This window comes from Pteropus medius, unplaced genomic scaffold (genome assembly GCF_902729225.1).
Source record: "Pteropus medius unplaced genomic scaffold, Ma_sr-lr_union100, whole genome shotgun sequence".
In the NCBI taxonomy this organism is placed as follows: Eukaryota; Metazoa; Chordata; class Mammalia; order Chiroptera; family Pteropodidae; genus Pteropus; species Pteropus medius.
In genome coordinates, this window is record NW_024342475.1 from 5,063,729 (window position 1) to 5,087,838 (window position 24,110).

The 24,110-nt window shown below is 34.2% G+C and overlaps 1 protein-coding gene across 8 annotated transcripts in view; it reads left to right on the plus strand.

Moving 5' to 3' along the window:
* The window catches only part of NALF1 (NALCN channel auxiliary factor 1), a 538,865-nt gene that overhangs the window by 213,530 nt on the left and 301,225 nt on the right, over positions 1–24,110 (plus strand). The window contains exon 2 of one of the 8 annotated variants that reach the window (XM_039866308.1): positions 22,884–24,049. The exons of the other annotated variants lie outside the window; for them this stretch is intronic. Coding sequence (XP_039722242.1) covers positions 22,884–23,087 — 204 coding nt within the window. The 3' untranslated portion in view covers positions 23,088–24,049. Of the gene's footprint in view, positions 1–22,883; positions 24,050–24,110 lie in introns of those variants that run through there. 8 annotated transcript variants of the gene reach the window in all.

Consider the following 24,110-nt stretch of genomic DNA (forward strand, 5'->3'; position numbering starts at 1 on the left):
CACACACACACACACACACACACACGCACGCACATGCATGCACAGAGGCTGTTTCCACACTACAATCTTTAACATTATTCTTTTTGTTTATTGCCTCAGTGGCTAATGGCTAAATTCCTAAACTGAAGCCCAAGAAATATCCAAAAAATAAGCAGAAAACCTAGGTGGTGCACCGTATCAATGAGGGGATGATTTCAGAAAATGGTAGCAGGCAGGTCATGTGATCATCTGTAGAGTAGGGCCTTCCTTCTCTGTGTTAAAATATGTTGAGTTCTTTAAGTCTTAATTATTTAGTTTTAAAAAAATTGTCCTGTGTTTTCTCCTACCTACCACTTATGGTCACAGATGATGCATGTGATAGTTGTCTCAAACTGGACATGTTAATCAGAGCTGTGAATTCATCTTCTTAAGTGATTATCTGGAAAACAGGACAATTAGAAACATGCATTAGAAATAAGTCTTTTTTTTTTTTCTTATATAAAAACAAAATCATCAGTGGGACTACACTTATTTAGTATCAACTATTTTAGGTTGGCATGAAATAAAGTCAGTGGAGATCTGGCAGGCCACGAAAGGACACATATCCAGGCAATAATAGAAAAATTTCCCTCAGCGATCTACACCATGGCTGTTTTTAGTGTAATCAATAAGAAACATGAGAAACTTCCTTTTAATTTTTTTAATATACCAAAGTGTATGGTCGAGAGAGGATAAATGCCCTGAATTTATTCTTATTGTTTAGAGTCTTTTGTGCAAGAATAATTTTTCTTAGGGCCATATTATGTCTCATTACATCCTAGATTCAGTGTGCTCCAATTAAAAAGAAACATGTTCCCCTGATTACAAGCAATGTGATGATTTTTAAATGACTAGGTTGCAGTTTTGATTTAAAAACACTGAAGGATTTCTATTCCCTTTACCCTACAACTCTTCAGAGACATGAGCAATTGTCCTGGTAGCTCATGTGCCTGGAATATTTTCTAACTCGTGCGTGTGCATGGGTATTGTGTGTGTGGATGGGTATTGTGTCAACCAATGTGTGTGTATTAAAATGATAATAGGTTACTTTGAAATTATATTATTGTAAAAGATGATAAGCTGCTGGCCTCAGAGAGTATGAAAATCTCAATGCCTACTATTTTTTTTTTTGCCAAGATTTTCTAACTTTTAACAGAGTTGTCATTGGAAAAGCACCATTTTTTAACAGAGTTGTCATTGGAAAAGCACCATTTCAACATGTTCTTCAAAAGAAAAAACAACAATGTCAATTTACTTTTATTTTCCAACTTACAGAGATAATTGTCATAGTTGAATTTTGAGTCACACAAATACTATTGTAAGTGTTATTATATGGAAAATTATGCTTTAAACATAAATTTATATAAATATATGGACTTATTTTGGTTACTATAATTTTCATGTCCTCTCATAAATCAAACTCTAATGGGTTAAATTTTTTAGGATTATTTTAATGACAGTGAATGTAGGATTCTTTGATAACATGCCTAATTGATCAGTTTAACAGAAAACACATGAACACACACACAAAGAAAAAAGAGACAAGGAGACTGGAAAAGCGAGGGAGAGAGATTGGTGGTATTAATGCCACAAAGTAATTGTAGACTTGGTCACTCAAATGAAAATTCTTACTCATATGTCATTGCATTTACTCAAGTTATGGGAAAGAAGAAGTCTCTGGAATATTTCTATCCATACTCCTTCTCATACTCAGTTCCATCTTATACTCACTTGACAGTTTTCATATTCAGTGTGAAGTAACGATTTATTAAGATGTTTATGTAAATATGTTTTGGTTATATGAAAAATATATTGGAACCACTGAAATACTGAATCAACTTGAAAGGATCTATTGTTGTTCTCGTTTTTATTAATCCCATTAGGCATTAGGCCCACTGATTGGTCTCTTCTCTTAGCTGCCTCTCAGTTTCACATTTACATGTTTTGTTTTGTTTTTTTGTCAATAAGTTTTATAAGTCTTTCTGACTTGTATGCTTGTAAAATAGTCTTCACAAACCCTATGACTTCATAATCTATCAACCAACTACAGGGGTTTCCAGGTGTCTGTGAGCTAAAAGCACATTACAGAAGGAGACAGTGAAAGGTGAGTGACTGTGAGAGAGCTGGGGAGTTATAAAACTGCACATGGAGAAAGTATTTAGATTCGTTTACATTCACACTGTGACAAGAAACACATAGCCTAAGTTATTACTCATGTGCCAATTTAAAGTGATACCCATTTACTGCTACCAAAAGACACATTAGAGAAATTCACAAGTGGTAGATGCATAAAAGGTAAAGAAAAAAATTAGGAATGGTTTGAGGCTTGTTCTTAACCTCTGAGAAGGACTCTACTTATTTTAATTAACAGTTTTTTCTTTGTTCAAAGTATTTCTTGATGTTCCCAAATATACAAAATATTTAGTTGTGTTTTGTGTTGTCGCCAACCAGAAAGGCACTTTTTATTCTTATGATTAAGAAATTAGGATGGTTTATTCATTATGTAATTAATAGTCTATAATTCAAACAACTTTTTTTCTGACCAATGAACAGACGTATTTAGTACATGATATTTAAGGCAATAAAATGCCACACAATACAATATTATCCTGAATGTCATACATTATGCTGTTTTTACCTAAACAACTCTAAAATATTTTGGAAATCGAGAAGTTAAAGAACTCATTTTAGTTTTCTAAGAAAAGAAATCAGACAAATAAAATTCTTACCTTATAAGCCAGATGTTAAATGTAATTTTCATGGAATTGTTACTATTCATTAAAAAAATTCAAATCTTGTCATTTATCTTTACGTAACAAATAAAGACCAAATATTTTCTATCCATATGACTGTTAGTATTTTTCATGATAAGAATGTTTGTCAAAACAGTGCTTAATGGCTATTATAATTACAATCTTGCTGTATCTCTAGTGTCTTTTTTGTCAACACAAAACAGGAATAGAAAGAAAATTTAGTTTTTACTCGAATGAAATTAAAGAGTAACCTGTTAACTATTAAGCAGCAGAAATGCCTAAGAGCCTCCCTCTACCATCTTTCAGTTGAGATGTCAATGATTTAGCAAGTCTAGATTTGTAATCTGGCCATCCTGTCCGATGCTACAAGTTTCAGCAAATATTGCAAGCCCAATTACAGCGTATAATCACTGCCTCAGGGGAATTTCCAAAAATTAGGCAATCAAAGAAGAAACTAGTTTACCAGATAATCTACTTCCTTAATCATTACATGAATTGTTGTTTTGGTAATATTGTACTTTAATGTCTCATTTCATAATTGCAGCCTAATTATACAGAATTCAGAGAAATTTATACTAAATATTATGAAAACTAAGCAATAGCAGATGTATTCTAATAACATAAATTTACTGTTTAGGAATAAATACCAGTTATTCTCTACCTCACAGGGAAAAAGAATCTTGAGGAAGTCATTTATCCTCAAATCATTGATAATTGCTTGAATATTAAAGCAGACTCGTTAAATAAAATTTTAAAACTTCCAAAAACTTAACTAAATATGCCATTCATTCAATGCACTTGTAAAATCACATGCTGTTTCCAGAATTATTTTCCTAAATTAATTTATTATAGTAGAAAGAACTTTAATAGATATTTAATAAAAAGCTACCAAAATTCAGACAGTTGGAATTTGCTTTGGGCTTCTCTTGTAATCTGAAAAAGTAAGTAACCAAAATTTTAATGCTGGTGAAAATAGTACATAAAAATTTATCTTCATCTTGATTTTCCTAACCACTTCTAGTCAGCCAATATTCATAAAAATGTTAAAAGGCAGAAAAAGGAAACATGAGATAAACAATAATTTGGATAATTCACAAATTGACATTTGATCCTTGACATCTTGAGAATTCATTATATGCTACCACATTATACACTACTGCATACACACAAAAATTAGAAAAACCATGAACAAAAAATCATGGTCCAAATATCTTGGCAGTAACCTGTATGCTATTTTCTGTCCGGAATATTTTAGGCAAATTTTCAATTAAAATGGAGTGTAATTAAATTATTTTGGGCAGAAATGTACTGTAGCCTTTGATTAAGTTGATGATTTCAGCTTTTTAAAATGCATAATCTATTTCTTAAAATGACATCAAGTTGGCATTTATGGAGATTCACATGCTCTCAATGCATTTAAAGATTTGGCTCTCTTTCTCCTTTTTCATTACTCCTGGAAAATATGATTGATTCAGTTTTATACACATGCAGAATGCCATCAACATGGTGCCAAGTATACCCCATTCAGAAAAAAAAAAATTTTAAAGGACATTTCTTTTTCTGAAATGTGGCAGCCAAAATTTTGCAGACGTAGAAGTTAGAAATCCTAAGACTACACACCAGAAATTGTTCAAGGAGAATTTATGTACATTGATTTTCCTTTTTCATTTACAAATAACAGATTTGTAAATACCAAAACAGTCCTTATCGAAACAATATAATGAGCAAAGTGGTTCTTTAATGACTTCACTCTCTTTTCCATTTGTGCCCAAACCATCATATCTTTGGGCCTTTTTTCATGCCCAATTAATTGTGGCCTTTTTTTTTTTTTCAGATTTGTTTAATTGGTTCATTTATCTAGGGCTTTCCTTATGGCCTCCAGCATCTAAGGCTGTCATGGTCATGTTTCTCAAGTCAGTCTTTCCAGACTCTGTAACATATCCATGTACTTTCGTATGTCAGATTGCATCTAGTCAGAGATTCAAACTTGGTTAAAGTGATATGGGCCATTGACTTATTTGATAAGCTCTTTGGATCTTAATTCTCATTTAATATATATGTATGTCAATAGCCAATAGCAGCCTACCACGGACACTCCACTTTTGGAAGCCCTAGGATGATATCACCATGAGAATAAAGGAGGATACTTACGACATACTCATATCATGTGGGACCTGTGGAAATAATCTTTGATGGGTGGACTATGGCAGCTTAATTAAATGTCTCTGCGAATAGATTCTTTTTAAAGGAATCAAGGTTATCTGTACAAACCATGCAATCATTCATTCATCCATTCATTCATTTATTCAACACATCTTATTGTGTAGGCCCTGAAGATGCAGAAGAGAAGAATATAGATCTTGTATCTTCATGTGGTTTAAGTCTAGCAGGGATGCACTCAAGTGACAGAAAACTACGCACATTGTCTATTCAACTCACCTCCAGCCAAGCAGAAAGTAAAAATAGGCACAATATTATTAATATCAATAATGATAAAAATTACTACTTAAGTGTTGACTAGGAGCTCTACATACACCTCTCATTCATCCATAGGCAAAGCTGTGAAGAATTCTGAATCTTTACTGTCATTTTATTTACTTTTTATCACCTTGACAGTCCTTTTCCCTTCATGTTAGATGCAAATGCATCACTTTTTCAGATCCACTTATAAAGCGCCTGCTTTTTTATCCATTCTTACCTCATTTCTTCTCATCCTTTCCTCTGACCAGCTGTAAGGACTGAATTAAGCTTTTGGCGACAATTGCCATCTCAAAAATAACACTGATAATTTAAATTTAATTTCTCTACAAAGAAATAAGGATTATAAAGCAAAACATGATTAAAATAGGGAAAATTTACCCTGAAAGATATAGCTGAGAAGTATGTATACTTTGTAAGTTGGTAAACTGACCTTCTTTAGAAACTGGTTATAACTTTTGCAGTATGTAGTTATTAGACCTTTGCTTCAAAAGGATCCACACATAGCGGAGAAAAGCACCTCAGTCTCTGCAATTTGTAGATAGAAATGATCAGTCTTGTGGAATGTCTGTGTCTCGCTAACACTTTTTGTGTCCTCTCAAACCTCAAAGCCGTGGGGGAAGCATGTTAACTTTTAGTAGTTTCAGTTATTCAGATGGTACACAACACCCTGGCTATAGTTTTAAGTAGTGCTATTATTCAGACCCAGGTGCAAGAAGCAGATACTCTTGAGCACAGATCCCCAAGTGAGTGACATGTTTAAGACTTTTTCAAGTGAAGAGTTTTATGAGGTTTAACTATTCTTCTGCTTATTCATGACTTTATGGAAGTATTTTGGTAATAGATGAATCATGGCAAATGTAAAATCTTCATGTTTCTCCTTCTACCATGACGCCTTAGTTCTTTCTGTTTAATTCTCATCCATTTCTCTTCTCCATACATAAATCTTAGAAACCAAAGGTAGTTAAGGCAGAATGTTGAGAATAGTAGAATGTAAGACTGATGTTCATCTTGGTGATGTTCCTTTTATTTGTCTATGCTGTTTGCTCTAATGCATTTTATAAACTTATTCTTATCAAAAATCAGCTTGGGAGAACTATGAATAAAGGCATGATCTCCGAGGGATTGCTTTCTGAAAGTACATTCTTAAAATATAACTTAAGTAACCTACTTCCCCTAAATAAAATCAATTATTTACTTAAGCAACCAACAAAATAATTGAGATGGAGTCATAACACACTAGTATTCTAGGAATATGTCAGAACAATTATTTTCAGTTTGGAGCCACTGATAGGATAGGATCGAAGGTCCCTATCACATTCAAACTTTTAGATGCATATATCTTTAAGCCACATGGGCCACTGGGATTCTCATTAGTAAACGATAGTAAGATTACATCTTTCAGTGCTTTACTCTCTTAATATCCACATTGTAAAGCTGATAGGATGGACATGGACACCCCTGCTTTATAAATGAAGAAACTGAGATTAAGATTCCACGGAGCTACGAATTCAAACTACTTCCCTACAGCACTTTTCCCAGAGCACCACAATTTCACCAGGTGCCTTGAATTTCCTTTCTTGTTCTTTCTTCCTTTCCTTCACACAAGGTCTTCTATGCTCAGTAAGTGTAAAATGAATTTTATTGCTTCACTACATTTTGTCACCTGCTGAGGTAACAGGCATTCTTCCAGAGCTTAAGTTTTCACATTAGATGTCTTTGAGTACTAACTCTGAATCCTCTCTCTATCGTATGCAAATGTTCCAGTGCTAAACATATGGTCAAAAGTAATTCAATACGTACTTTGTGTGAAATTTTAGAGAATTGATATTTTCTCCCAATAGAAAGGATTTTACGAAATGAGTGATTAATTGAACACCATACAGTGTGTTTATGAGGTTGGTATGTGGTAATGGCAGAAAAAATAAACACAAAGAGCATTGCTTTGTTTTTCCGAGGTATTTATTTTTTCTAACTATGATGCAAGAACAGATGGCAGAGGCTGTCAGCTGGGTTGTGAGGCCCTAGCAAACAGGAAGTAGGTGATGATAAATGATTAGTAATTTCTTATAGTAGAGCAACTATACAGAAGGTTCTGCCATAATGAATAGATGCTGAGCTAACATAATCATTTATGGAATCTTGTCCAATACTTTTTTTGCAAGAAAAGAAAATGCAGAAGCCTTTTCTTTGCCTTTGTGTAATCTTCTTTAGAAAACTGACAATCATTTGTTTGCTCTTGAAATAAAATGATTGGCCTTATCTAAGAGGTGAAATCTCATATCTCTTGCAAGATTAGTTGGATTTTTATTTTCTTCTGTAGGCAGTCGGGTTTACTAAATACTTCCTTTGTCATGCCAGCCATGATTTGTTTGTCCCACTGGTTAAAAATTTAGTCTAGTAGTTTCTCAAATTTGTATCAATTTTCAGGTGAAGAAATGAAAGAGATTCTTTATTTGATTTGTTTATACAATTGATTATTAAAAATCAGTTTTGAAAGGGGATCGGTGCCTAATATAAGAGAAAAGTTAAATCTTTGTAATCAGAATAAGTCTGAATTGCAATTTTATCACAGTCTATCTGTGTGTCCATAGTCAATAACTTTATCTTTCTGGGTCTCCGTTAATCATCTGCAAAATGAAAAAAGAAATCTGTTTCAAAGCTACTGTGAAGATAAATTATTTTTAAGAAAGCCAGTACTATATAACTAATAGTAGCTAATAGGCATTTACAAAATGATAGCTCTATATTAAATATTAGTGGCAGCTATACTACAACTACTGCTACTACTACTACTATTACTACTACTGATAACACAATGTCCTGGAAGAAACAAGCACCACAGCAGGAAGAATGTGAGAATCTCCCAGACGGTGTGCTTCAAATAGAGTGATGCATGACATAGAGACTTTCCTTCTGAGAAGCTACTAAAATGATAGTGAGAACTACCTGCTATTGAAAATGAACCTCTTCATTTATCATAAGTGAAAAGTACAAACAAACTAAAAAACATGTGACAGTTCAGTTAATATTTCTGTTTGGTTTAGTATTATTTACCACAGTGATAAAAAATGAGAACCATTTTGATATTTGACATTTCCACAAGAAGCAATAATTTAAAAGCCTCTTCTAACTGTAGTTCTTGACATATTGATCATTGCTTCTTTAAGATTTAATTTATGATGTTAAACCAAAGGTATGAACTGATAAATGCATGTCTAACAAATGAGTTCTTCAAATTCAAGCTTTAGAAGACGATAGCTCACTCCGTTAAACAGCCATGCATTAAAATATTTGCAATTTGCTTATAAGTGGTAGCTTTAAACTCTCTCACATTCCAAATCATAGTTCCTATTAAATCTGTTAAATAACTCCGGTGTATGTCTAATTTTCTTATGTATGTGATACATATTAATCTTGTGTTCATTTGACTGAATTCCTTGTTTTTATGTGCTATTCATTCAAGATAATACATGTTGTCTTTTTAAAAACAAGAAAGGGAGAGTTGTTTATGGGAGAGTTGTTTATGGTAGAGCCCATAGATTATTGCACACTCTCTGTAAATTAAAACTATAGGTTCTATATGTTCAGGTATAAGGGATTTTTGTAATCTATATCCTGTATAGACTTTAAGCCTCATTGCTGTGCAGTCTCTTATGACAGATAATGGAAAATTAAAGGAAACTTTTTTGTTGTTAGGATTGGGGAAAACCTCTCCTCTTCACTGGGAGACAAAGGAGGTGATAATGAGAGGACGAGAGAAACAACTAGAGGCAGGGGGAAAACTGAGTTACCAAGAACGTGGAAGAGAAAGTTAAAGTATATTTCAGTGGTTAGTAACTCTTAGGGATACACTGCTTTGAAAATATGATGAAAGGTATGTGTTTGCAGCTCTGCCTCCCCGCCTCCCCCACCCCAAACAATCTTTGTACAATTTCTGGAAGTTTGCATTCTTCCAAAAATATTTGTCATTAATGTCAGATTAAGAATCCTGAGTCTCTCTAAGTAAGAGAATGTCTACAGTCAAACATGCTAAACTAGTGTATTTTTACTATTGATCTGAGAGCTCGAACAATTTTATTTATTATTCCCAAAGGCATGTTTTGACACTAGTGTGGCCACTTTAAAATGATCATTTTAATGGACTGCTATTGCTGTATTTTATCATTATTGGCCACACAACAAATAGACAGAAAATATTTATTATGTAGAAATTGCGATCATGTAAGTTTTATCAAATTATACTTCATATTTTATAATTGATCTAAAGTAAAATATCTTAAGTAAAATGTTCTACTTATATAAAATATGATTATATAAAATATGCTAAGAAAATTATTTGAAAATGTATTCATCCCATTGAATATATGCACAGATACTAAGACTGAGAAGTACACTAAAGTACACTAAAGGGATTCTTGCAAAAATATATACATTTATAAATATTACATTTTATAAAATATATTTTATAATGATACATTATGTTTCATAAATATAATATTTATATGTATAAGTGTTTTATCTTTCAAATTTAGAGTCTTTATTGCTTCCTATAATAAAAGACTAGGTGATTCAGACAAGACATAAAAGAAGGAGGAAATCATTGTGAAATAGTTCAAGAAATGTTCCTGAAAATGATGAAAATAGTTCTACCCCTAGATATATTCTTGGGAAATTTTAAACCATTAATGATGAAAGGAAGATTTAAAAGTCTTCCAGAGAGGGGAAAGAAATGACATACAACAAAACAAAAGAATTTGGATTTCTCAAGAGCAAAACCAAAGTGAGAAAATAATGCATGAATATAGAAGTACAGATGCATTTCAGGCTATGTGTAGATTACAAACGAAACATTTGAAACTGTCTGAATTGTACATATTTTTTTTTCCTATTTAAAGGAGGAAAAATTATAATTAAAATGTTCTTAGCTTTTTTTGTTCTTAAATATGAACTTTTTCATGTTTGGAGTACATATATTTGCTTACACGTAAAATAAATACTTTTCTACATGTAACTTCAAATTTACTTAAGTATTTCCTTAAACGAAAATTTAAAAAAAGAAAATAACTTCAAACTATAGGTTAAAGTTGAAACAATTATCTATAAATTCTGACCTAATAACCAGTTATGCTTCCTGCTCCAACTTCAACTTACACTTACCATGCCGAAGATATGACATTCCCTTATTTTCTCTTGATAGGGAGTGGCTGGCTTGGCAAGGCTTCTCTTTTTGGCCTAGAATATTTTCATTTTTTGACACCGGGTTCAGTCATTACTTGTCTGTGAAATCTTTTACGTTCCTCTGAAAATGCAGGGGAACTTCTTTATCGGTGCTCCTGTAACGCTTGTATTTCCATTGTTATTTTCATGTTGGTTTTTCTCTACAGACTGTGTGTGTTTCTGCATTAGTCTTATCCTAATGGCAGAGCAGAATTCATGTCTCCTTCAGGCTTGTATCCCTGATTTCTTTCTTAGTGCTTTATCACATATAGTAGGTTGTTAATGACCCTTTGAAAAATGAATCTATTTCTTCAGTGTTCATGCTATTATATTAATTTTTAGACACCACCCACTCAACAAAATTGCCCTTTCCATTACTTGCTTAAAATTTTGTTTGTAATACAGACAATTTATACGGCTTCATGCTAAGTACACTATGGCATAGGAGACATCAGTGACAATGTAGAATGAAACACACAATTTGCTAGAAGAAACCTTGTAATTCTACAATAAATACATCATATGAGAAGTAAGTTCCCAAAGGGATCTGATGAGAGAATGATTGCCATGGGATGGAATTGTTAGAAACAAGAATAGCTGTTATTATTATAAATTTATATAAAATGATGAGTGAGAATAGAGTCACAGAAAGTGGTAGACTATTTAGTGTAAATTGATAAGGATCTGAATTGGTGTGGAATTAGAAGGATGTGATTTAGTTATGAAGAGTCAATAGGACTCAAGCACATACATCAATTATCTAAACATTTTTTGGAATATATTTCATTTTGTCCTATTAACATTTTGCTCCAGCCAGAACTAAAACTGTTTACTTTGTTCATAGTTGTTACCTCTCTCATTACACAAGTTTCTTGTACTACACAAGGTTTTTTGTTAGTTTTTAGTTAAATTTACAAGACCACTGATTTTGAAAGCTCATTGAAAACTTCTAATTACTTCACTCTAGACAGAATAGACAGAATATTAAACTTGTGAAGTATATGTAATAATTAAGGTAAATGCTAAGTAGGAAACCCAAAAGTTTTAACCAGAAACAAGTTATAGTACATCAGTTACAGAGCTCTGCTCTGTTGACTCCGCTTACCTTTTCTGCCCTAAATAGAGTTACTTTTTATATATGAAAAAATACCACATGTTCCCATTTAAGTACTACCAAGAATAAACAATAACACAATTGCCCAGCCTTTTGATGAATGCTGTCCTCAATCCGTGGTTAGCTTGACTTAGCCTATTCGAAATGCCTCCAAAAAACAAACAATGCAAATAAAACAGAAGTAACTCTTTTTTTTTTCAAATCATTTCCAAGTTGGATTTTACCGCCAGAACCTTTTCCTTAGCTCTTATCTGGGTTTACCGTGTTTTGACTACTTTTCTCTGGTTTTGTCTCATTTAATGCCTCTCTTGGCTCCTGTTCAGACTGGCACAGTGAGGAGCAGTTTTTCTTCTGTTGTTACAGTGTCTCTCTCTTTCTTTTGTTCCTCGGCCATTTTTTCTTTGACTCCTGAATCTCCACCCAGCCTCTAGTTCTCTTTGGTCAAAATCTGGCTATCTTTCCCTCTGCTGTTAAAATATTTAGTTATAATTAGTTATAATTCAGAAAGAGATGAAAATCTATGCATTAAACATGATTCCTCAGAGTTTTCAGTTTCTTTCTCCAAACTCAGAAAGAAGTATTTTATGTATTAGGGAAATATTGATTGATTACCTTCTATATGCTAGGAACAGTTCCATACCCAAGAAATAGAGTAACCAATAAGAAAAAGTTTCTTCTGTCATCAAACATATTCTTAAGGGAAGACACCTAAAAATTGTACAAATAATAATATAATTTGAGATAGTGAAAAAGACTTTGCAATGAGAGTTATGTAATGAAGAACACCTGGGAAACTGCTACTCTTGAACAATCAGCCAGGGCAGACCTCTCAGAGAGGTGTCATTGTAGCTGAGACATGAATGAGAGAAAGAACCCAACTATACACAGAATGGAGGCAGAGAACTTCAGTCAATAACAGAGACAAATGCAAAATCTCTTGGGTAGGAACCAGGCAGAAAGAAGTGTTACAAAGCAAAGCGGGGGACATACTGGAGCATAGTATTCTAAAATAAAGGTAAATTGAATGGATATAGATTAGGAAAATGAATATTGAAATAGAAATGTGACAGAATATGGATTATAAAAGTCTCAGCATGGAAGTTTAATGACCAATTAGTAGATTAATTGTAGTCATTCAGACAAGATATAAAAATGGCTTTGATCACATTGATAGTAGTTAAGAAGGAGTACAATGGAAATAGCAGGACTTGCTAAGGGATTGGATGTGGAAGAGGGAGGAAAGGGACTAGTCCAAGATTAGGCCATTTTGGGGCTCCAGGTTCTAACGTGTACAAACATAGCAGCCTGTTTAAGAAATGAAATAAAAATCAGCCATGACAATAATAAGGCTGACAGTAAATATCTGAATATCTGCACATGGTTGCATCCCCCAGCATTCAGGTGCTACTTATGTAATTAGCAAATATTTATTATGCATATTCTAGGAATAACACATTTTACTATGTGCTATGGAACAGAGAAAGGTAAAAATAAATATGATTATTTTCACAATGAGATAACAATTTAGTTGATAGATAATATATGGAATTTTTATTTATTAAAAGTAACAAAGCAATATATAATAAATATAAATTAAATGTTAAAATGAGATTTTTGTGAAAAAGGCCATAGAAGAAGTTTTGAGATAGACTTAAAAGCTAAAATTTAAAAAGAATTATGTTCTATCCAAATAAGCATAAGAGAAGAAAGCATACTAGATAGACTAACGGATCACAAGGAAAATGAAAAATTACTCTATTAGAATGCTAAGTGGAATGAATGAAGAGTAATGAGAATCAAAGAAATTATTTTGAAATTAATAAGTTTAACTAAACAAGGCATGACTGGAACAAGAGGAGGAATAGGGTACTATGCAAGGGTAGAAACAACCAGAAGAGGTACAAGCTGACTGATTTAGGACTTCTTTGAAAAGAAAAGATGATGTGACTTGTCAACAAATTGGATGATAAAAGCAAGTAAATGGAGGGAGTCAGAGATTCAGATTTTAAGTTCCAGTGACTGCAGAATGGATACCCAATTTAATGGACACCAAACTTAAAGAAGGAGGTAAGAATTGGAGAAGGGATGGCATCAACTCAATGTTGCACCTGTGGAACTTTAGGTCTTGGTGAAATTTGCAGGAGATATTTTTAAACGAATGGAGATGCAGATAGTTTTATGTTGGCGTTATGCATCTAAAGATGAAGTATTAGAAGTGATACTTGATAATGAAAAGAGGGATGATGCTAATGAAACGATGAATGTCTTCTAACAAGATAGGCAAGGACAAAAGCCAAACTCAAGGCTGGGAGTAAGAGGAAAAAAAAAAAAAGGACACAGAGAGATGGGAACTGAACTTGAAGAGATTTGAGCTAACGCAACATTCAAGAAGCTAAAGGAGTTGATGTGAGAGAGTTTCAGTAATATGGTGGTGTTTATAACATCCAAGGCCATAAAATATTCATGGGAAAGAAAAGAGACAAACACCTCTACTCAATCATCTAAGAAGATTTTCACCATAGAAGCCAAGAAGATTTTCACCATAGAAGGCAAGAAGATTTAAGTAAATTCTTTAAATCACAGAGCTAAATAAATTGGCTGAGGTGAAATTTGTATATTCTTTAATTTTGTAAAAAAAAAAATTATAAATATATATTTTGAGATCAAAAATTACTTAGTTTGGAAGTGTTGTAACTTTCATAGTTTGTAGTATTGTAGATGGCTAGTTTTCTTTTCCAAATTAATTTCCTCTTTCTTCCTGGGTTTGCAGCTAGCCAACTAGAACAGGCATCCTACTTGTCTTGCAGCTAAGTGTGCCCATGTGGTATGCCATCCTGGTTAGCCCATTCCAAGCCTCTTATATGAGAGAGAAACAGAGTTACATTATTTAGAGCATAGAAGAGTATGCACTTTTTTGTTATGAAAGCTTTGCTATCGTCTAATTTATGTAAGAGATACGGTTCAGAGTTTATGTAACTCTTATTCATATAGAGCTGGCTACTGTATACTCACTTTCATGAGAACACCCATCCATAGAAGATTTTGACAGAGTATGAACAATTATTAAGTCAATACCCAATTGAGACTAGGAAATAGGTATTTTCTATACCTCTCTCCTAAACTCCATGTCATTTGTCATTTTTAATACACAGCATGCCATTTCACATCTCTCTGGCAATGTAGATCATCTCTTCCTAGAATAGTCTCCCATTCTTTTCCTGGCTTATTCCACCCAGTTCTGTAAGATCCAGATCATGAAACCTTCCCTGAGTTAACTAGAAAATTAATCATCCCCTTCTCTTGTCTATATATATAGGTGACCCATGTGCAGGACTTTGTACATAGTCTTACTATAGCATATTACACTGTATGGTAATTATCTTTTTATATTAGTGTTTTCTACTAGACTATGAACTCCATGTTGACTAGGCAGCATGATTTATTCATCTTTGTCTTCCCATCTTCACGGTTTAAAATTTCTAACACATAGAAGACTTTAAACGTAGTCCAAATCAAAAAAAATTCCCAAGAGGATAGAGAAAAAAAAAATTCTTTCCTTTGGGATAATAATTGTTTCACTCTTGGGAATTTTAGACCCGGAAAGGAAGAATGATAGTGAACATGTACAAATTACTGATTCAACAGTTACTCTCTGAAATGGAACTTTTTAGTGCATTTAAATCTGGTCTAACAGGAGCTGAATCATTATCTGCAATGATAAGATCTGTCAGAGAGATTCTCTTTCATCATTAAATAAAAAGTTGGAGAGAATGATAGATGGTACTCCCATTTTCTGATTTGAGTAGGACAGAGAATTTAATCAGGTCTGATCCTGTCACTCTTTTATGTATGCCCTTGCTCTTGATCAAGAGTCAGGAGCTAAATGCATTAAACCTGCATGCACAAACACAGACACACAGTCACATGTGCATACATGTGCATGAACACACAGCAACATGCACACAGACACTCCTTCTCAAACATAACTTCATGCACTTTGTTTTATACCCAAACTATGTTCTATGTCAATTTTAAGCTGGAATTCAGACCACAATCTTGTGTTACAGAAGCAAAAAAAAAAAAAAAATCACCTTAAATGCTATGATTTTGGTAATACAGAAAAAAATTGATATTTTCAAATATTCCCCCACCACAGGCAGATGGCTGAAAATGACAGGTGTCCATCTTTAATCAAAGGAAAGAAATAGAGAAAAGTGATCCTGAAGCACTAAAAAGGAAGTTGAAGAAATAGGTGATATCCATGAGGGGAAAATGGCATAATGTGGATGAAATTATATCGAGAAATATGAACCACTACTTGACATTTCCCAGTATTATCAGTCATGCTCATGGTCTCTCACTGTCGTTGGCCTTACTTTGAGGTGGTTTTGCTCTCCTTGATGTATAGTGGAGTCAGGTGGAGCTTCAGTGAATCAATGTTGAACTTACACTGTAGAATAGAGCACGAGAAATGGTGTCAGGGAGAGGTGAATTGTCAGGGACTGAGGCTGGTCCTGGTTCTTGACTGAAGTGATTGACCTTGGGCTACTCTCTCTACCTCTTTGCTCCTCAGTCTTCTCAAGTGCAAATGAATATATTCCACTAGATGGCCTTAAAATCTCATTGAATCTGGACTCTGCTAATTTTGTCATTCTGAAAAATTCAACAAAATTCTAAGGTTCCATTCTATTACAAATAATTTTCTGTTCTATATCCAAATAATTTTCTACTTCTAGAGGAAAATAGAATTTCACAGTGGGCTTTGTCCACTTAGGTTTCATATTTTCCTTACTATACAACAGCAAAAAAAAAAAAAAAAAAGGTTAGATTCCCTTTCTAAGTCTCAAGAAAATTTTATGGCATACATACATGGGTTTATTAGCTGAGGACAGTATTCATAAAGTCTAAGTGCAAAATATCTCAAGTGTAAGAATAATTATTGGTCACTTTACTATCCCTAAGTTGTCAAGAACTTCTCCTGTGCTTACGCCAACATGGTACTGGCTTTCTTTTCCAGCCCTCTGTTCCACTTGGAGTGCCAGTTTCCATTTGTAATTCAAAGTAATATCTTTGCTAAGGAAGGGCTGTTCATAGGTATACAGATTGAAGAATGGGTTTGTCCTATAGAAGACTGAAGCTGTGCTATCAAGTACAAGCCTGTAGAATGATAGGATCATGGAACCTTTTACATTATGAGACTTTGATCTGCTACCAAGAAGGCACTAAATTTTATCTATGAATCACACTCCACATGGAACAGCAAAATATGCTCTCCAGTAAGTGATTCTAATGCAGAAGTATGGTCTTAGTGTCAAATGAGTTTTTCTTTATATACTTATAGCACAAGATCAATTGTATTCAACAAATATTTATTGAGTGCTTATTTATTTTCATAGGTGCTAGGAATAGACCAGTCCTCAAGAAAGAGCCTCTGTTCTCATGGAGTTTACTTTCCTATTGGGGTAAGAAGGGAAGAAACAGACAACAAACAAATGAACAATAAATTATAGACACTGTGTTAGGTGATAAGTGATGGAAGAAAGTTGGTGTAGTATGAGGGAACAGAGTATGATGGAGCTGTGGGAGGAAATCAGTTTTGACAATTATATTGATCTATTTGATCTAGCCCTTTTTAGGATCATGTGTTGATACATAAAATGGAAACTCTAAAATAACACTGGCTTACACAGGACTAAAATTTATTTTTCTCTCATATAATAGAAGCCCAGAGGCAGGCATTCCAGAGCTGTTACATCAGAAACCTAAGTGACATATATTTATGGTCTTCTATCTTTATCGTCTTCCGTCCTAACAAGTAACTTCTGTCCTCAATATCATCTTATGGATACAGAAGTTCAAACCATCATGGATACAGAAGTTCAAACCGGAAATGTGGATTTCTGGCAACGGGAAGGATTAAAGACCGGCTAAATGCTCACTGAGTAGCCTTCCTGGACTTTACCTGCACGTGTTCTCGACACCTCATTGATCGGATCTTACTTACATTCTGCATTTGGATGCCAGAGTGACCGGGAACTGCACTCTTTTAGCTGAGAACATTGACAGAAAGAGGAGAGGTATATTTGGGGCAGAAAATTTCTGCCTCAAACAATGATTACGTGCTAAGTACTGTAGGTGTTTGATTACCCAGGTCAGTTATTTCTCCTACCATAAACCTCGGCCAGAAAAAAATAGACTCAGACAGCTCTGGAGGCCTCTTGTTGTTCAGCTCAAAGTCCAGAGGCCTTGCACCTCTGCCATTGCTCCCAGTCCTGTCACTGAAGTTCAGAAAGATTCTGCTTTGATGACAGAAACTTCCTCACCTGTTTCTAGGATGGAAAGCATTTATATTCATATTTGTTATTGCACAAATCTGCAGAGCGTGGGAAATGCTGCAAGTACATTTTATTTCCAATAGAACTTACTCTGTAAAATCCCTTTTTGCCTGTAAAATTGTGAATATCTTTTGTGAAATGCCTCTCATAAAATCCTCCCTATTGCTCTGAATACGGTGAATGTTTTTATAGCAATTCTTGACTTTAGGTGAGAAAAGAATATCTTCTCAGCTTAGTGTTGCTGAGAAAAATTTTCCTGTCACTTAGAAGTTTTTCCTTTCACAATTGTCTCACAATAGGAAAGACTACAATAGCCTACATTAAAATAAATTATAATTCATATATGTTATAATATAAATATATTTTTTCCCTCTATCTAGAAAAATAGAATTATCTTTTACCTGAAAAGTTAGGCCTTAGTCATATGGTAGGATACTTCTGAGACTGAGAAAAACTGTTTCTGTTTTAAAAAGAAATTTAAATGTTTGATTTTTTTTTTTTTTTTTTCCGAAAGAAGCCACCAGAAGCCCAACAATTAGTGAAAACCGCCGCAAAGCCCATACAGGGAATTTAAAAAAGCCTGGTCTGGTCAAAGCATAACAGGTCTCAATCGACCCCCTGGCCAATCAAGCAGGATTAAGGAGAAAAGTTCATTCTTTCTTTTATACATGGAAAGAAAACAGAAGCTCCTGAAAATTATATTAATATAGAAAAGAAATGAAGAAAGTTGAAGGAAGGAAGGAAGAAATAGCCGGGAAGGAAGGAAGGAAGGAAGGAATAGGATGAATAGTGAATGGGAAGAATGAATAGCTGAAAGGATAGATTTTATTTTGAGGAGAGAGAGAGGAGAAACAGGAGAAAAGAGAGAGAAAGAGGAGAAAAGAGAGAAAGAGAGAAAGAGAGAAAGGAAGAAAGAAAGAGAAAGAAAGAAAGAAAAGAAAGAAAGAAAGAAAAAGAAAAGAGAAAGAAAAAGAGCAAAAAAAAAAATTGTTAAGAAAGAGTTGTTGAAAGAAAGAAAGAAAGAAAGAAAGAAAGAAAGAAAGAAAGAAAGAAAGAAAGAGAAAAAGAGAAAGAAAGGAAGAGGAAGAAAGAAAGAAAAGAAAGAAATGTGTACACACATACACATTCATGCACACATGTGCACAATATTTAGCATTGTGATAACTGTCTCATTTTACGGCTGAGGAAATCAAAACCTGTGGATAATCATTACTTGCTTGGGTCACAGAATGAATTTGTGGGATATTTATGCCTACAATAGAGGTTTTCTAACTCCCAGGAATGCTTTATTTTCAAACTATTCTTGTGCTTCTTCTCCAGTCCATTTAATTCGGGATTCTGTTTCGTGTTTTTTTTTTTTTTTAATTTGAACATTGCATCCTTCTAGGCATACTTTATCACATTCTTAGAGTTCTTATTGTGTTATGCCCCTTCATTTCAATAACTCATTATATTTGGTCATTATTCTGTTTCCTCTGGCAACCTGTGAATCTCTATTTCTTCATCTTATATGACACTTTTTGTTTCCGTTTTTATATTGGTTGCCTCTTTGATTTTGCTCTTTTTTCCCTCTGAGGTATGCTAGTTTTCCCTTGGATGTTACCTCTCATCTTCCTACGTTTCCACATTTGTACACCACCCTTTGTTCCTGCCTTCACTTCCCTCCTGCTCATACTTTGAGTTACCGTAATTTGGGCCTATCTTTTTCTCAGTTCTATTTCAATTGTTCTTTTTCTGCCTCTTCCTTTTCCATTTGTTCTCCTACTTCATCAAATGACATATTTCCTGATCATATTATAATATTTTTCTCTCAATATGACCAGTTTCATCTTCCTGTTTTTCTCTGATTTAGACATGACTCCACGTAAAATGAAAACCAAGGAAAATGTCTTTTTATTTTGTAGATATTTGCATTTATCAATAATTGTATTGGCCAATGTAAAAGTTAAAATCACATTTATGTTTTTACATATAATCCTGCTCCCAAAATACGTCTGTAATATTCCTTTAGATTTGGGAACATGTGAGAATTCTTGTGGTGAGCTAATTATGAATGGTACTAATAGAAGCAACTGTCAGCTCTTGGCCTTCCAAGTCCTGTAACAGCCTTACCTGCATGGAGGCTTTGGGCTAAACACTATGTCTTAGATGCAAAGGATAAAGAGACCCTGCTGCCACAAGCTGCACTGTGGGTTAGGAAAACTGACCAAAAGAGAAGCCCTGTCCCCTTGCCCCATCACCCCTCCAGTCCTAAAACAGAATAAGCTTAAGACTGATTCAAGTCCTTTCTAGGACAGAGGAAGGAAAGATGTCTAGTGGCTCTGGCAGTGGTAGTATGCAGTGTTCAAGTGGCTTCAGGTGTGGGGTGTTATCTGAGCTACAGTGAAGAGAGTCAGAGTCTAGCCTCCAAAAATAAAGTTCTAAGAACTAGATTCCTGGGATCCAAGGATTAGTTTGTACTTTACTGAGGATGAGAAGGAGCAACAAGGGTGAACTCACAAAGGCCCAGCCACACAGAACAACCTTGCTGTTGAAAGGACATGATTTCATGTTGACTCCAGGACATGCTCAGATGGCAGAGAGGGACTTGAAAGGTGACTGGGAACTTCTCCTCTTTCATGAAGATTCCCAATTTGAGGAAGCAAGACTTTATGATGAGTCAGTCTCTCTCTCTCCCTCTCCCTTTTAAAGATGGTAATCTTAAAAAATAATACGCAGGGATTCACAAACTAAAAATCTGACAAGAGGCAGGTTATTTGCATGCTCTCAAAGTTTTTTTCCTACAGATCACTTATTAGTTAAGGAGAAAATAGTAACTGCAAAAAAGTGTAGATATTAGACATCTTGACAGAGAATTCAAAATTGACATTGCCAACCAGACTAGAGAGACACTGGGTGCCTTCAAATTTGATACCCTGAGAATCACAGTTATGTATTATTTTTTGGTAGTGATGCATCAGACAAATCCAAAGAAACATTCTATAAAATAATTTGCTGTTGGTCTTCAAAATGTAAACATCATGAGAGACTAAGGAACTATTACATATTAAAAGGCTAAAGAGACATAGCAACTAAATACAGTATGTAGACTGAATTCTGTGTCAGAATTCAGTCTCCCTTTCTCTCTCTCTCTCTCTCTCTCACACACACACACACACACACACACACACACACACATTCATACATTCACAGCTGCTTTATGTTGTAATATGCATTTCTAAACCTTTGAGATCAAGATAAAAATAAATTTAGAATCATTGGATTTTAGAGCTAACAAGGCCTTACAATTGACTAGTTGCATACTTAAAGTTGAGAGATGAGCCATAGAGTGCAGAAATAGGGGAAGCCTCATTACCCCACCCTCCATTAAGATGGGACATTATCTCCATTCTTTCAATAGCTCCTTCTTTACTCGTGATCTTTCTCAGTATATCCTGTATATTCCAAAGCATACTAAGAACTATGAAAGTTGGGAAGATATTGTTCTGATGAACAATAATGGGTCAAATCTGAGATATATGATAGATGTTTAGAGATCTTCAAAAAGGTATTTTGATAAGGTTATAAAGTATTTGTAAATAACATTTAATTCTCTCATATTTTAAAATGGTTATCTGCCTGACATATTCATAGTGGATTAATTTATGCTTTTTATTTGGCCCCGGATGGATAAACTAAATAGAATTAGAATTATACAAGTAAATGTTATTTCAAACCCTCCAGTAGCAGGAAATAGCTTTATAACAAAATTACATAACAGCTGGTGCTGCTGCCAGTGACCAGAATGATAATGTTTTCTTTTGATTCTCTTGCAACTGCACAGGGTTATTTAGCTACACTGTCTTCAAAGACTTTCAGCAAAGGGGCAGAGCTGGGGGACACTAGGGCTTTATAGGAATAAATAAATAACATGAAGCGGTATAAAGTGCAATCTCATGTGAAATCAACTTTGCAAATTAACATTATTATTTAAATGTAAATAAAATAATAACATTGCTATAACCTGCTTCCTAAATATTAATGTGCATCTAAATCACCTAAAACATGTTAAAAAGCAGATTCTGATTCCAAGTTCTGTGTTGGGCCCGAGATGCTGCTTTTCTAAGCAGTTCTTGAATGGCTTTGGAAGTCTTTGACCCGCTCTTTCAGGAGCAGGAGTCTACACCACTGATGGTGGCTGTTGAAACCAGTCAATGTAGTCTGGCCTGTCCTTAAGTCTACAGATGTAGGAGGGCTGATTTTGAGTTGGGGGCTACTGATTTTAATCAAGAGCTGAAGTTCACATAAAGTTGTCATCTTCCTCAGTCTACAGGTCGCCTTGAGGCAAGGACTGTGTTCCATTCTGTGTTTTTACAATACCAAGTAATTTGCCTGCCTTAAATTAACTTTGTTTTCAATAAGTGTTTTTTTTAAGCAGATTTGAAGAAACAATTGTTAAAATTCATTAAACATATTTTCACTCATATCAACCTAACTGTTTGAAGAGACCTTCCAAACTCTTCATTTCAAAAAACCTGCCCATCTGAGTTCTCAGTTGAGCCAATTCCAAAATTTCAGAGTCGCCGTCAGCAATTCTGAGGTGGAAAAGAAAGGAAACTAGACGTAGTAACTCTGAGGGCTCAAGTTGGCTGGGAGGCAAATTTTTCTTTAAAATGAAAAAGAGAATTCATACCACCCACTCTTGTTCCATCAGATTATTGCACAGGTCTCCTTCAAGGCAGGACCAATTTAACTTATCCTTGTAGCCTCCTTCAGCCTGGAGTGCAGTAGATGGTCAAAACGTCTCAAGAATGAATTTTTATGGCCTTGTAAGCAAATGGCATTAAGATTCTGAGCTTCATATTTTTAGGCTGATACCTGGAGACTCTACAAAGGAGATTATGATTTTAAAGATCCACTAGATCTATAGCACTCAACCAATTTTTTTCAGAGCAAAATAAAATGAAATTTTTGTATTTATCTCAGATATCTTCACAAAGCCCAGTGCTGCAGCTGCTGTGGGATGCATACAAAGCAGAAGAGGCACAGCGGGGATGGAATAAGTGCAAGTACAACTGCGAAGTTTACAATCTCCTATCTTCTCGAACAGTCATGCAGCCAGAAACTGAGTGGCAGATAGGGATAGAATACACAAATTACAAATACGCCTCTGTCTATCATTGCTCTTAGAAATAAAACTGCACAGATGCTAGCACAAGACTCATTCAAAATAGCATGTGTTGCAGAATGACAATGAAAGTTAAATCCATGCCAAAATACACTAATTTTATAGGTTTCATAGCATTCCGAGAAAGTATAGACATGTCTTTAAGCCATGCAGTGCAGTAGGCCCTGAAGTAAAAGAAAACATTTTTTCATTTTTAAGACCTCAATGCAAAATCAAAATAGCAAAATCTCTTCTTTATTTTCTGATAGTCTATTAGGCAGTCATTCCAGATTTTATTAAATATGCTTAAATTCAAGAGATTACAAAATGGGCCCCATTTTACATTTTCTTTTGTTAATCTAATATGGTAAAACTTGGAGAATTTCTTTCAATAAAACATCCCCTTAATAATAACAATGTAAGTAATTTGCAAGATGAAAAATAAGTGTTGGCAATATGTTGTCCTGCCTTTGAAAAGTCAGTAACGGGAGGAGACAACTACATAAGTGCATATTTATAACGCATCCTGTAGCAGGGACATGCACAGGTTCTTCTGGGAGCACAGAAGAGAAGATAATTAATTGTGTTCAGGAACTGGTGAGTGTCATAGAAAAAGGATGGTGATCTTAAAAAATAATATGCAAGAATTCACAAATTAAAAATCTGACAAGAGGCAGATTATTTGCATGCTCTCAAAGTTTTTTTTTCCTACAGATCACTTATTAGTTAAGGAGAAAATAGTAACTGCAAAAAAGTGTAGATATTAGACATCTTGACAGAGAATTCAAAATTGACATTGCCAACCAGACTAAAGAGACACTGGGTACCTTCAAATTTGATACCCTGAGAAACACAGTTATGTATTATTTTTTGGTAGTGATGCATCAGACAAATCCAAAGAAACATTCTATAAAATAACTTGCTGTTGGTCTTCAAAATGTAAACATCATGAAAGACTAAGTAAAGGAACTATTACATATTAAAAGACTAAAGAGACATAGCAACTAAATACAGTATGTAGACTGAATCCTGTGTCAGAACAGGGA